Raw genomic sequence first — 14158 nt, 5'->3', positions numbered from 1 at the left:
CTGCCAGCTGAATACCCTTCAATATACACATGAAAGAGTACCCTTAAGACATCTTCAAATATTGGATGTTTATGACATAAAACTATTTTAATCAGTCCACTTGACGGAAAGAAAGGTATACTCACAATTTCAAAATGGTTATTTGCTCTAGTTTCTTGTCCCCGGAGGCAGAGCAGAGGCTTTTGCCAGACTGTCCATGATGCAGGTGCAGAATCACTGTTTTCATGCCGGAGAGGAAGGTAGAAAGTGCCTCATAAAGTCACTCGGAACTCAGCCACTTGTGCTCAGACATCCCTTGCTCCTGTGGAAGCTGTACTATCTGCAGTTCTGAATTGAACTAAATTACAGCCCATGTGAAAGACAGGGGCAGTGAGTCATGTGAGAGATACAGAGCTATCCTATTGGCCACAAAGACATAGCTTAGGCATTCTGCCTTTTCCACCATTGGTGAATAGTTAAAACTGAAAGCATCTAGATCCTCCTCTTGAGCTTATTTGTCCTTTATGTGTGGAAGAATGACTGTAGGATTTTACAGTGACAGAATTAGTTAAGAAAGGGACTGAAGTCATCCTTCACAGAGACTGGTGGGAGGTGATTGGAGGCTCAGCTTTTTTAAGATTTCTTTTTTCTTTTTATCCCCCTGCCCTGCAGTTTTGTCTATAATTTGCCTGTTTGCCTGTCAGAAAAATGTTTTTTGTATTTTTTTCTCCCTTCAGTTAACTTTGGAAGTGACAGAAAGTAAATTATCATCATATTCCTTTGCAGAACTGTCATGTTTTGAAGCACAAAATCAATTATTTTCAATGATGCATTTTCAAATTTTATTTTTACATTTACAGAGACTTTATTGCAGTTCTAAACTAACAAACTAAATTGTTCATTAGTGACACCAAAAAAAGAATTAACTTTTGAGTAATTATTACATTTTGGAGAAAGGAGGGGTAGAAATAACTCTGGAAAATAATAAAAGGCAACAATATCAAAACAAATCAAATAAGGGGCTTTAACTAAGAAGGGATAAAGAAGAAACATATTTCTCCATCAAAGCCACTCTTTAATTTACCACTTTAGGTAAGGCAAAATCTCCAGAAAACTGCCAGTCAGAAGGTATCTTTTAGTTATCCTAGGATTCTTTAATTCACCTAATTCCTTAAAAATACTTAAATGTGTTTGTAAAGATTTAGAGGCTGCAAACTACCTTAGAAGCCATCAAATCTCACATTCCCTATGTTAAAGATGAGGAAGGTGGCCTCTGACAGTAATGACTCTCTTCATAACACTGATCCACCATGTTATGCAAAATAAATGAAGGAAACATTGAAATAAATACTAGTTTGCTCTGTCTCACGTACCTACTAAGAGCCAGTTACCTTCTCATTTAATTCAATAATTGTACAACCCATAGAATAAGTTTGACTACTTTCATTTCTCCTCGGCAAAAACAGACTCAAATGTTTTACTACCATGGTAGTGCCTGAATTTGAATCCAAGTGGCTGATTCCATGCCTACTTTTTCCAACTAGGTATGTATCCTTCCAAATAATGATGGTTGTCACTTATAGGTTCCTTCCTACTGTATGGCAAGTAATGTGCAAAACCCTTTAGAGCCCCTCATTCAATTCTCACAACTGTTAATGAGTAAATTATTCTATTTTGCTGATTTCATTGATGAGGAAATGAGGTGTATACTACTCAGTATTGTGTAGGTGGTAGCTGGTAGCATGTGATTCAAACCAGCTCTTATCTGTTTTACAGACTATATGGATTCTTATCACAGTGTTAAATAAGACTTGATTTTTCCGTGTTTTTTTCTGGTCTAATATATTAGAATATTTTGGCATAAATACGCAATATTAACTGTGGTCATGTCATTATCTGGGTCTGTTTGGTTCAGACCCAGATCATACCATGAAGTGACCCATATGGGACTGGAAATAGGCATCAGAGGAGCAGTCATGGAACCATATTTATCTTGGGGCCCTACAAGCAGCCTCACACAGGGTCTTGCAATGATAGGAGCTTCGACATCAGTTGAAGGGGCACATGCTCTCAGAACATCAGCCTGGGTCTTAAGGAGTCCTACTGCTGGTTCAAAATCTGAAACCCACTGTTTAGCAGAATAAGTACCGGATCATTTCAAAAATAGTGTCAAAAATTCCATTTCAGCCAGATATCAAGAGCCACCAAGGAGTTTCCTGAATTGTAACCCTCCTGCAGCAGCTGTAATCATACAAATGGGAAATTTGCATTGGCTCCCGCAACCCTTGTGTGGTTTGTTTGTAGACGGAAGGTGATTACTGAAGTGCAACTGCATCTTCACCTGCACTTTCTAAAGCACACATTGCTGTTGCTCAGAATATCATATAGGACAGGTTAGGCAGGTCCCAGATAGCATCGGAAGAGAGTTTTTAGTCCTCTTCTGTTTTAAATACTTTTGCTTCTTTCCATAAGTGCTGCTTACTTTCCTGAACAATCCACAATCCAATCACCTACCTCATGCTGTCCCAAACCCTTCCAGGTCAGCCCTCTCATATAGTGAGCATGTGATAACATTATGTTATCCTTATCTTCATCAAATAAGCTTCTCTATTATATCGCAAATATTTCAAAGACTGAGCTGTATCTTGTTACATTTTAATCCTGCATCATGCTCATCACAGTAGAGATGAGATAAATATTTGATTTTCTTTTTTTTTGGCCTTCAGTGACCTATTCAGTGGTATACAACAGATCAGAAATAAATCTGGTGAGATAATGCGAACATATTTTTTAAAAACTTAGCACTTTAAAACATAGTCTAAAAAAGTGAATCAGACACTGGAGAACAAGTAGGAAAATTATTATGAGACCACGGACTCTCCCTAATATTGGTCTAAATCAATCAGATACAACACTTATACTAACTAAACTCATGGTCATGGCATTAGCACACACTTACCTCAGTCCTCTCTGCTATCATCTACCAACTTCTCCTTCATTCCTCTCATTTACTGTTTTTCAGATTTCCTTTTTGTCTCTAGCCCTGCTTTAGTTCAGTGTTCACAAGGGCAATCTATTCAACACTCTAATGTCTCAGTTCAGCAACTTCCTCAATTTCGATGAGGTTCACTGCCACTCCCCATGACAATCACCCATGCTCATGTGTTAAAGCTTGGAAATTTTTATTTTATTATTTATTTTTTCTTTTTTTGAGATGGAGTTTTGCTCTTGTTGCCCAGGCTGGAGCGCAATGGCGCAATCTTGGCTCACCCCAACATCCGCCTCCCGGGTTCAAGCGATTCTCCTGCCTCAGCCTCCCAAGTAGCTGGGAATACAGGCGCATGCCACCATGCCTGGCTAATTTTGTACTTTTAGTAGAGATGCAGTTTCTCCATGTTGGTCAGGCTGGTCTAGAACTCCTGACCTCAGATGATCCACCTGCCTCAGGCTCCCAAAGTGCTGAGATTACAGTCATAAGCCACAGCGCCCAGCCCAAACCACCTACTTTCTAATCACCATCTTCAATGTTTTCAACTCTTTATCACTATGCTTTGTTTTTCAGCTTCTCTGATACCTTCAATCCTTTGGTGTCTACGTTTTCTCCTTATCTATCAGCCCCTTCATTCCTTTTCTCCCCTTTCCTTTCATACTTCATTCTCTCTTAGAGTTCATGATTCATAATTTCATACAGTGTCCTGAACTTTCTTGCCCTGTTTTTCTTCTGATGGCCTCCTCCTCCCAAGAAAACCAGATTCTGAATCAATCCAACTGTTAAACTTTTCTTTCTTTTTTTTTTTTTTTTGAGACGGATCTCGCTCTATCGCCCAGGCTGGAGTGCAGTGGCATGATCTCGGCTCACTGCAAGCTCCGCCTCCCGGGTTTATGCCATTCTCCTGCCTCAGCCTCCCTAGTAGCTGGGACTACAGGCGCCCACCACCATGCCTGGCTAATTTTTTGTATTTTTAGTAGAGACGGGGTTTCACCATGTTAGCCAGGATGGTCTTGATCTCCTGACCTCATGATCCACCGGCCTTGGCCTTCCAAAGTGTTGGGATTACAGGCGTGAGCCACCACGCCCGACCTAAACTTTTCTAAGCTATTCTGGGCTTTCTAAGAGCTGCTGGAGAAAAGTCTCTTAAGCCTAGAAAGGATGTTACTATAGGCCAATAGTCTCCAGATTTGACCAGTTACTCAGTGCTATATTAAAAATCTATGTTTCCCCAATCAGCTTTTTATCATTTTCCACAATGCTATCCAATCTTTTCTCCACCACCTCTACTTTGCGTTCTCACCAGATTGTATTGCCTTCTTATTCTCAGGAGAACCAATGAACTTGCCATATGTAGATTCAACTTTTTCATATTCATTCTCATCACAATGGAAAAGTTGTTTTTCAACCTTTTCAAGGCAGATCATTTACTGTGTACAAGGATATCAATCTCTTCTACCTACTTGGAAACTTTTTCTTAGATGTTTTTATCTTTCTCAAATTGTCAACATGTCCCTGCCTACTAAACTAATTGATATTAGCATTTAAAAAATGCTGTTTTTATCTTTAATATTTAAAAATCTCCTGCATAGATACCAGGTCCTGCTTCCTGTCTTCTACCCTTCCTGGGTAAATCTCTTCAAAGATTTAGTGATACTCACTATTACTGCTTCATTTCCTTTTGTTTCTCTACTTAATCAATCTGGCTTCCGTCCTCATCATACTGATTTTTGACAAATACCTCTGTGCTACCAAAACCCACGAACAATTTTCAGTTCTAAAATGTTTGTGGACATTTGGGTTGGGGCACATATACACCATGGAATACTATGAAGCCATAAAAAAGGATGAGTTCATGTCCTTTGTAGGGACATAGATGAAGCTGGAAACCATCATTCTGAGCAAACTATCACAAGGACAGAAAACCAAACACCACATGTTCTCACTCATAGGTGGGAATTGAACAATGAGAACACTTGGACACAGGGCGGGGAACATCACACACTGGGGCCTGTGGAGGGGTAGGGGGATGGGAGAGGGATAGCATTAGGAGGAATACCTAGTGTAAATGACGAATTAATGGGTGCAGTAAACCAACATGGCACATGTATACATATGTAACAAACCTGCACGTTTTGCACATGTACCCTAGAACTTAAAGTATATATATAAAAAAAATGTGCAGTTGACCACTCTGTTTCCTAAGGTGTTCTCCTTCAGTCTCATGTGTTCCGGCTTTTGTCCCATCTTCCCTATATTTCCTTTGTTTCCTCCTCTTGTCTCTTGAATATTTGTATTTTTCAGAATCTCCCATACCCCATATTCTCTTCTCACTCCACAAGACTCTCTTTCAGTCATCTCATTCACCTACACAGTTTCATTTGCAATTCTGTACTAATGATTTCCACATTTCTATCTGCAGACCAGAACTTTCTCTTGAGCACCAGAGCTGTAGATCCCACTGCACCTTCCCTTGGATGGCTCACTGATATCTCAAAGCCAATACGTCCAACACGAAAGTCATCATCTCATCTTAAAATTGTGTAACTTTTATTGTTTCTTATCTCAGCAAATAGTACCACCAGGGGCCAAAGACAGAAAACAAGAGGCTAATATTTATATCTTCCTTTCCTTTCCATAGGCTTTCATATCCAACTAATCAGCATGCACCATAGATCTCTTGCATCTGTTCACTTTGCTGCATCTCACTCATAGTAGGCATGCTTCAGTATGCATAATAGTTAACATTAGGTGTCCCTTTTGTCTCCAGTCTTGCTTAACTCCACTTCAGCATCCCTGTGACTGCAACAATCCTTTCTCAAACTTGCAGCCAAATGGATCTTTTAAAAAGCAACCTGATTCTTTCACTCCTCAGCTTAATACTTTTTAGTGGTCCTATTACTTCTAAGGCAAACTGTGAATGTCCCTGAGGAGCCTGCTTTTGTAAGCTCCAGTGTTTTATTAAAGTAAATGCATGGAAATGTTTCATGTATGAATAACATTATAATTTACTTAGTTAAGTCTCTTAAACTTGCCCTCAAACCTTTTAAAATCTTCAAGTGAAATTGAGGCATCAGCAGTGGACAATATTTGTCCAGTGGCGTGAAGAACTCCCAAGGGAACTAACGTTCTAGTCTTAGAATAGGAAGACTGAGTAGATTCAATATCTTTCTTCTTCAAGAGGATTGAAAGCCGACTCACAGCAACAGAGAGACCTGTTTTCTCTTCCCCCAGACAAATCTTTTGTCTTTAAACTCTAGAGGAGTTCTAGGAAATCTTATATATTTTTATATTGCTTCTTTCCTTTCCAGGGGTCTGTGAAAGTGAGGGCATCTCAAACATACAACGCAATAATAGAAATTACAAGGTGGATTAGGTCAGATGGCTTTCTAATTTTCTTGAGTTTCCCTCTTTTCTTTCACCACTCTTCATTCTTCATTATTTCCTAACTCAGTTAATAGCAGCCCAACAATTGGTCAGTCTGAAACCTGCCTATCTTTCTTAATTCCCTTCTTTCTCCTCTGCATGCCCACAGATAAGTGAATATAGTCAGGCTTACCTTTAAAATAGACTTGAAATGCAATTACCTCTCACCATGTGTTTTGCTGCTGTGCACACTGAAACCACTATTATCTCCCACATGCATTACTGCAATCACCTTCATCTGGTCTCTTCTTCCACACGTGCACTCACTCCCACCACAGTATGTTCTCCAACAGAAGCTAGCTTTTAAAACATAAAATATATTATGTCCTTTTCTTGCTTAGAATTCTCCAGTTGCTTCCCACTACATCTGCATTAATCACCCGATTCATTGCTATGACCTATAAGACACAACATCATCCTGTCATAATCCATAGCTCACACTCTGATCTCATCTTTTGCCCACCCCCCTCTCATTGCGCTGCAATCACACTGGCCTTAGTTTCAGATATTCTGCAAGCTGTTTGATTAGCTGTTCTCTCTGCTGTCAATGTCCTTCCCCTTGATCTTCATCTGCTGGCTCCTCCTCATCGTCTGTATTTCTCTTCAAATGTCACTGCTTAGAGAAATGATTTTTTTTTTTTGGAATGATACTTACCCATCTACCTATCTACCTTTTTGTCTTGTTTTGTTTTGCATAGCAATTATTATCAGAAAATGTCTTAGTAGTTCATTTACTTGTCTACTATCTCTCCTTCCTCATCTAAATATGAGTCTTATGAGAGAATACTGGTCATCATTATTTTTTCTCAAGTGCTTGGAACTTTCCATTGCATATAATAGGCAATCAGGTATTTGTTAAATGAATGAACGAATGCTTAAATAATTATAAAAATTATAAGATGATTCAAGTAGTGTATTTGAGGGGAAAATCACCTGTCACAATAAAAATTATTAATGTAGTTCTATATATTAAAAAATAAAGAAACACTATTGCATTACCACTGAAGGCTAAAACCCAATATACAAGTTAACCAAAAATGTATTGACGTTGAATGTTCAGAGAACTATCTAACATTCTAATTTTGACTAAAATTATTTTGTTTGCAGTAAAACAATTGAGCTCAAAAATTCTTTTTTTTAATTTATTATTATTATTTTTTTTGAGATGGAGTCTTTCTCTGTTGCCCAGGCTGGAGTGCAGTGGCATGATCTCAGCTCACTGCAAGCTCCACCTCCCAGGTTCAAGCCATTCTCCTGCCTCAGCCTCCTGAGTAGCTGGGACTTCAGGCGCCTGCCACCTCACCCGGCTACTTTTTTGTATTTTTAGGAGAGATGGGGTTTCACCATGTTGGCCAGGATGGTCTCAGTCTCCTGACCTCATGATCCACCCGCCTTGGCCTCCCAAAGTGCTGGGATTACAGTTGTGAGCCACCGTGCCCGGCCCTGAGCTCGAAAATTCTAAATACACTTTATAATGGCCATTAAGTATATTCAGTTATAAATAAATTGAGAAAATGAAATTGAATAAAGTACTCAAAATGTAGTAGTCATGAAAATGAAAATAATACCAACAATTTAATTTATGAGTATGTTTCCCTCACTCTTTCAAAATTGTATCTATGTGCTCTTGAATAATTGTTCAAGGCCAAATAGAGTGAAGAAAAGTATATCTATGTTGTTGCCCTGTAAAAATATTCTTCCATATTAAAATGGTCAATTTCTATGTTCAACTTTCTGAAGAAAAATCTATTGAAAAATGAATGCTATTGATGGCAGAATTGGACATCCTAAACTACATGTTATTAAATAAACCCAAATACATACCACTTTATAAACTCTATAGTGTCTTTAAGAAAATATACTTACCGGCCAGGCACAATAGCTCATGCCTGTAATCCCAGCACTTTGGGAGGCTAAGGCGGGTGGATCACCCGAGGTCAGGAGTTCGAGACTAGCCTGGCCAACATGACGAAACCCCGTCTCTACTAAAAATACAAAAATTAGCCAGGCATGGTGGCATACACCTGTAGTATCAGATACTCGGGAGGCTGAGGGAAGGGAATCGCTTGAACCTGGGAGGCAGAGGTTGCAGTGAGCCGAGATCGTGCCACTACACTCCAGCCTGGGTGACAGAGTGAGACTCTGTCTCAAAATACTACTACTACTACTACTACTACTACTACTACTAATAATAATAATAATAATAATATATCTTACCAATAATAATCTTTTATATTAATATAACACTTGATACATCTCAAAGCTCTTTAACTCCCACTGTTACCTATATTCACAATAACACTATGAGAAAGGTGGTACTAGTATTTTTATCTCCTTAACATAAAGAGAGAAACTGAGATCTGGAAAATAATATGATTGTTGGAAAGTCACAATGCAACATAGGAACAGCACCATGTCTCATGATGACTATGAAATTGTTCTGTGTCTCGGACATGCAAATAAATTATTGGATTATGTTAAGATTTCTAATTTGACCTCAAACTTGCATACTAAAGGGGAGAATGATTATAGAAATAGCTACTTTTCACAGGTATGCATAAAAGCTTTAGTTATATAGTTCTTGCTAGTAATTTTGCCCAGTTTTTTGGGTGGTCTGGGCCCTGGGTGGGAAAATTGGGATCTGATGAAATGAGAGTTATCTGAGCAGGACGTTTCTTAACCGTTCTGAATTTACAATGAGTACATATTGGAATATGTGGTCAGATCATAGGGAGTTGAAGTAAACAAGCTAAAAAAGGCTGCCTCTTATTTTGCATTGAACTCTGTAAGAGATAACATTTTCTGTGAACTTAGATTTTTTACCTTTAAGTGGCTGAAAGGTGTTTGATTTTTCTTGGTCTATTATCCTTTCTTAAGAGTGATGGCCAGATTTCTTATGAGTACCTAAAAGCATTAGACATAGTGAATTTCTCATACACGTATATCATTCATGTAGAACAAATTTGAAAACTCATTATTTTGGTTTTTTCTTTTCCTTTTTTTTTTTTTAAGATTGGGTCTTGCTATGTTGCCCAGGCTGGTCTCAAACTCCTGAATTCAAGTGATCCTGGCTCAGCCTCTTGAGTAGCTGAGACAACAGGTGCATGTCACTGCACTTGGCATGGTTTTCCATTCTTCATGTGGCTGCTTTGACATCATGTGGAAAAGAGAAGATAGGCAATCTCCCAATTTCCAATGCCTTGGCTGACAAAAGTCAAAGTATATTTTCTGTTGTCTTCTAATCACAGGGAAACAGTTATGTAGACAGCATGCAGCCTGTGAACAGACACTCTGTATTTTAGAACTAAATTGAGCAAAACAAAGTGTCATTATTGCCTAGTCTCAGATTAAAACCACAAAATTATATTAAAGAACAATGTTTTTATTAGAGTTTAAATTTCACTTATCAATACATCATTTAAGCATTTACATCTAGATAACCAAACAGGAATGCTTCTCCAAAATTAACATGCACATGAAGTACTTGGAACCTTGTTAAAATACAGATTCTGATTCTGTAGGTCTGAAGCACTGTCTTCAATTCTGCATATCTAACAATTTCCTGGGAGATGCTGAATCTGCTGCTCTGCTGAGCACACTCATTAGCAAGGCACTAGGAACCATTTAGAAATCTTAGGGCATAATATCAGAGGCTAACTACTTAAAGGTAACTTAATAACGATCTCCAGCAAGACAGTTTCTCTCACCACACTTTCCCTTTTTCTTTTTATCCTCTGTGTCAAATCTTGTCCTCACCCTCCAACTTTATCATACCTTGCTATCACTTGACCATACATGATAACTTCAGGCCACAGCAATTCTTATGTCATCATCAGCCACATACCAGCAAAATAGAATTTATAAAAATCTAATTGAACCACTCTATAACTCCTAACAAAAGTTCTACTTTCTGCTATCGCATTTATCTATCCAAGGTGTTACATTTGTCTTTCATCCACAACTTTATTTCTGGTATGCTTTCACTTAGCTCTTGAATGATCAAGAGCTCAAAAACATAATAGCCAACTTTGGCTTTGTTTTTGTTTGTTTGTTTTTTGCTATGTTTTTATACTAAAATGAATTTCAAAATAAGCTGCTACTTTTCTGAAATGTTTGCTCAGTGCTCTGCTAGACTGGTTTTGTTGTGTGGTTCTACTGGACAGCACCAGTATGAATAAGTATATTTACCCATTTGGGTATCCAGTGGTGAATGTTTTTCGATTCAACTAACCCGTCGTAAAAAATTTAGGCAATGTGACTACTTGGTGAAGAAATGTTTGATAAAATGTGAGATTCTGATATGACCCTCAAATAACACCACTGAATGCCTATCTACTTCATTTTTGTGTTAGTATTTATGTTTCATCTGATAGCACACATATGATTCAATTAAGCCGTTTTAGCCTCATTTATAGTAACTGAGTATGTACGTGGTTGTGACACAGTGGAATTCAAGGCTGAAGTGCATTTAACACTATTTGGGGAGTGTATGTATTTATGGAAACTTCTACTGAACATTCTGTTGGTCTTCCTTGGGTTTTCTTTTTACAAAGATTTATTTTCTGTTATTTCTTTTCAAAAATATTCCTCAGGCCATGATAATGACTACTTTGATACTTTATTTAATGAAAGCAAGTATCTAATGGTCAATTAATTTTACCAAATTATCCCATTGACCCTGGAAAAATAAAATAGAGACAAAGTCACAAGAAATAACAGTTTATTTCATAACTCTAGCTTCCTAATGTAGGTGAATACATGGCTTTCAAAGACACACCAAATTATATATTAATGTCTTCAATTATGAAAATTGTTAGGCCTACCAGACATCATATTACTTTTGAGCTGTATCTATATATTCAATTCCAACGGTACTTCCAACTCTTGGGTGGTCTAAAATTGAGATAATTAATTAAACCCTTTGAAAAGCATCTGCCATCCACATTTTATCTGGGATGAAAGAAATTATTTCATGCTTTACTTAAGGAAAGTTAATACCCAAAGGCTGCACATTAGCACTATCTTGAATTAGAACTTGCCAAATCTGAAAATTGGCTACTCACATGCAATCTTCTTTAATAACTTATGAAAATTTAAATTAAATTGGATTAATAATTTAAGTAGAAAGTTCTACAAGGAAAGCTTAAAATTTTAAAGTTTTAGAATAAGCAGAGAAAATATCAGATAGAAAATGTGTTGCTGGATGTACAACTTTAATAATTGTCTTAAAAGACATTAAAAGCAGAGAAAAAAAGTCCTTCGTGGGAACTTGCCTTAGACTAACGTACTATATCTAAAGAGGGCAATAAAATCATTGGAAGAAAGATTGGAAAGTAAATAAAATTATACCTGTCACCTGGACAAATTGTTTTCTCCACTTTTACAAATCTTAGACAATTTTTGCTTAAAAGGTATAGGGTTTGGGGGCTGGGGATGGGGAATAGTAACATCAGTTGGCTGCTTTAACAGACGATCGTTACGTTAAAAATTTCCAATTTAGCATTTTTTCTGAGAAAACACCAAATGGCAGATGAAGCAGATGCAGCGGGAAGGCGGGGCGGGGCGGAGGCCCCCTGGGGCCCTGGGATGCGGAACCGCGGTGGCTTCCGTGGAGGTTTTGGCAGTGACATTCAGGGCCAGGGCCTGGGCGGAGGCCACGGAGCTCGATCAAGTCCCTGGAGGAAATCTATCTCTTCTCCCTGTCCATCAAGGAATCTGAGATCATTGACTTTTTCCTGGGGGTCTCTCTCAAGGACGAGGTTTTGAAGATTATGCCGGAGCAGAAGCAGACCCGCGCCAGCCAGTGCACTAGGTTCAAGGCGTTTGTTGCCATCAGGGACTACAATGGCCACGTCGGTCTGGGTGTTAAGTGCTCCAAGGAGGTGGCCACTACCATCCGCAGGGCCATCATCCTGGCCAAGCTCTCCATTGTCCTCGTGCGCAGAGGCTACTGGGGGAACAAGATCTGCAATCCCCACACCGTCCCTTGCAAGGTGACAGGCCGCTGCGTCTCTGTGCTTGTGCGCCTCATCCCCGCTCCCAGGGGCATTGGCATCGTCTCGGCGCCTGTGCCCAGGAAGCTGCTCATGATGGTTGGTATCGATGACTGCTACACGTCAGCCAGGGGCTGCACTGCCACCCTGGGCAACTTTGCCAAGGCCACATTTGATGCTGTTTTTTTTTTTTTTTTTGAGACGGAGTCTCGCTCTGTCGCCCAGGCTGGAGTGCAGTGGTGCAATCTCGGCTCATTGCAAGCTCCGCCTCCCGGGTTCACGCCATTCTCCTGCCTCAGCCTCTCCGAGTAGCTGGGACTACAGGCGCCCGCCACCACGCCCGGCTAATTTTTTTGTATTTTTAGTAGAGACGGGGTTTCACCGTGGTCTCGATCTCCTGACCTTGTGATCCGCCCGCCTCGGCCTCCCAAAGTGCTGGGATTACAAGCGTGAGCCACCGTGCCCGGCCTGTTTTTAAGACCTACAGCTACCCGACCCCCGACCTCTGGAAGAAGACTGCATTCACCAAGTCTCCCTATCAGGAATTCACTGACCACCTCCTCAAGACCCACACCAGAGTCTCGGTGCAGAGGACCCAGGCTCCAGCTGTGGCTACAACATAGGGTTTTTATACAAGAAAAATAAAGTGAATTAAGCCTGAAAAAAAGAAAAAAAAAAAGTTCAGTTTAAGCTTTGGCATTAGGGATAATTTCAAGGAATGAAAAGCAAATGACAAAAATATGCTTCTTAGCTAGTGGAGATTGAAAACAACTGTACAGTGGGCACAATCATCAATGAAGCATGCTGGAACCTGAGCTTCAGGTCTGGGTAGAAGGAGAAAAAGCAGAAATGGATTAAACTCAAACTTGAATACTCGCAAATAATTGTAGAACTCATCTGTAGATTGAAAACTTTCAGATCAAATACAAATCCACTGGCTCAATCTAGACAAGGGAATCTGGAATGATATGGAGGCATGGGAGGGAGGAAAATCTAGTCATACGGGAAAGTATTTACTTTTTTTGTTTAGAGCACAACTCTTGCCAGCAGCTCAAGATAGACAAATACAGTGAATGCCTATTGCATAGGATTCCCACACCTCTTTTCTCGGAAATTCCACTGTAGCCTTCCATTCACATGTTTGCAACTGAGGTAATCCTGTTCCTATTACCCAGCCCACAATGTCTCAGTCCTGGTTTGGGACTTGATTTAAGTTCAGTTAATCAAGTCTTTTTCTTAGGACTTCAAAATTGTGACTAAGATTTAGCTTCAGTCTATAGACTAAGAAGGGAAAAATAGCCCATTTTCAACAAGAATATACACTAGAGAGTCATGAAAATCAATCATCAGCAAGAATGAGGAGTGACGCAGAGCCTAGAGATGTGGATGGTACACTTGTAGAGTTTTCTACAATGTCATAGATTTCAATCTTAATGCCAAGTTATGTTCTGGCCCTCGGGTTTCTTGACATCTCTTCTTCAATGATCAAAGACAAAGGACCCATGGATTGAGATCTGATATGGGCTCATCACAGAAACAAACATCCGGGCTAGACCGGTTTTGATGCAACTTTTAATCATTATCGTCCTACCACATATAACTAGGCCTCACTGTCCCTCTGACTTATTCAGTACATTGCATTTTAATTAAAAAAGGGTACAATTCCTTTCCTTAGAGTCACTCCCATCTTCCTGGAACAATTGATAAGTTGTCCTAATGTTTTTCTCCAGCACAATGAAAGGCTTAAATCATTTTTTCACTTATGTACTGT

General features: G+C 39.2%; 1 protein-coding gene and 1 long non-coding RNA gene across 3 annotated transcripts in view; one reads left to right on the top strand and one right to left on the bottom strand.

Annotated features, from left to right (window-relative positions):
- The window catches only part of LOC134731967 (uncharacterized), a 52775-nt gene extending 52424 nt beyond the window's left edge, over nt 1-351 (bottom strand). For both annotated transcript variants that reach the window (XR_010114724.1, XR_010114725.1), the window contains exon 1: nt 126-351. This is a non-coding gene — a long non-coding RNA (uncharacterized lncRNA). The remainder of the gene's footprint in view (nt 1-125) is intronic.
- An 11566-nt stretch (nt 352-11917) lies between these two features.
- Nucleotides 11918-13041, top strand: LOC129458231 (small ribosomal subunit protein uS5-like). The gene is made up of 3 exons (XM_055233966.1): nt 11918-11993; nt 12035-12565; nt 12856-13041. Exons 1-3 carry the CDS (start codon nt 11918-11920, stop codon nt 13008-13010), a joined length of 762 nt encoding a protein of 253 aa, XP_055089941.1. The 3' UTR covers nt 13011-13041.
- The last annotated feature ends 1117 nt before the right edge of the window (nt 13042-14158 follow it).

This window comes from Symphalangus syndactylus, chromosome 19, assembly GCF_028878055.3.
Source record: "Symphalangus syndactylus isolate Jambi chromosome 19, NHGRI_mSymSyn1-v2.1_pri, whole genome shotgun sequence".
NCBI lineage: Eukaryota > Metazoa > Chordata > Mammalia > Primates > Hylobatidae > Symphalangus > Symphalangus syndactylus.
The sequence above is the reverse complement of the archived record's forward strand: the minus strand, read 5'-3'. Positions and strand labels throughout refer to the sequence as shown.

Excerpts from the sequence above, each read along its gene's own strand:
- LOC129458231 (XM_055233966.1), top strand. The coding sequence starts at position 11,918 with ATGGCAGATGAAGCAGATGCAGCGGGAAGGCGGGGCGGGGCGGAGGCC. Across the intron at positions 11,994-12,034 it reads CCCTGGGATGCGGAACCGCG|GGCCTGGGCGGAGGCCACGG; the intron begins GTGGCTTCCGTG and ends ATTCAGGGCCAG. Across the intron at positions 12,566-12,855 it reads TGCCAAGGCCACATTTGATG|CTGTTTTTAAGACCTACAGC; the intron begins CTGTTTTTTTTT and ends ACCGTGCCCGGC.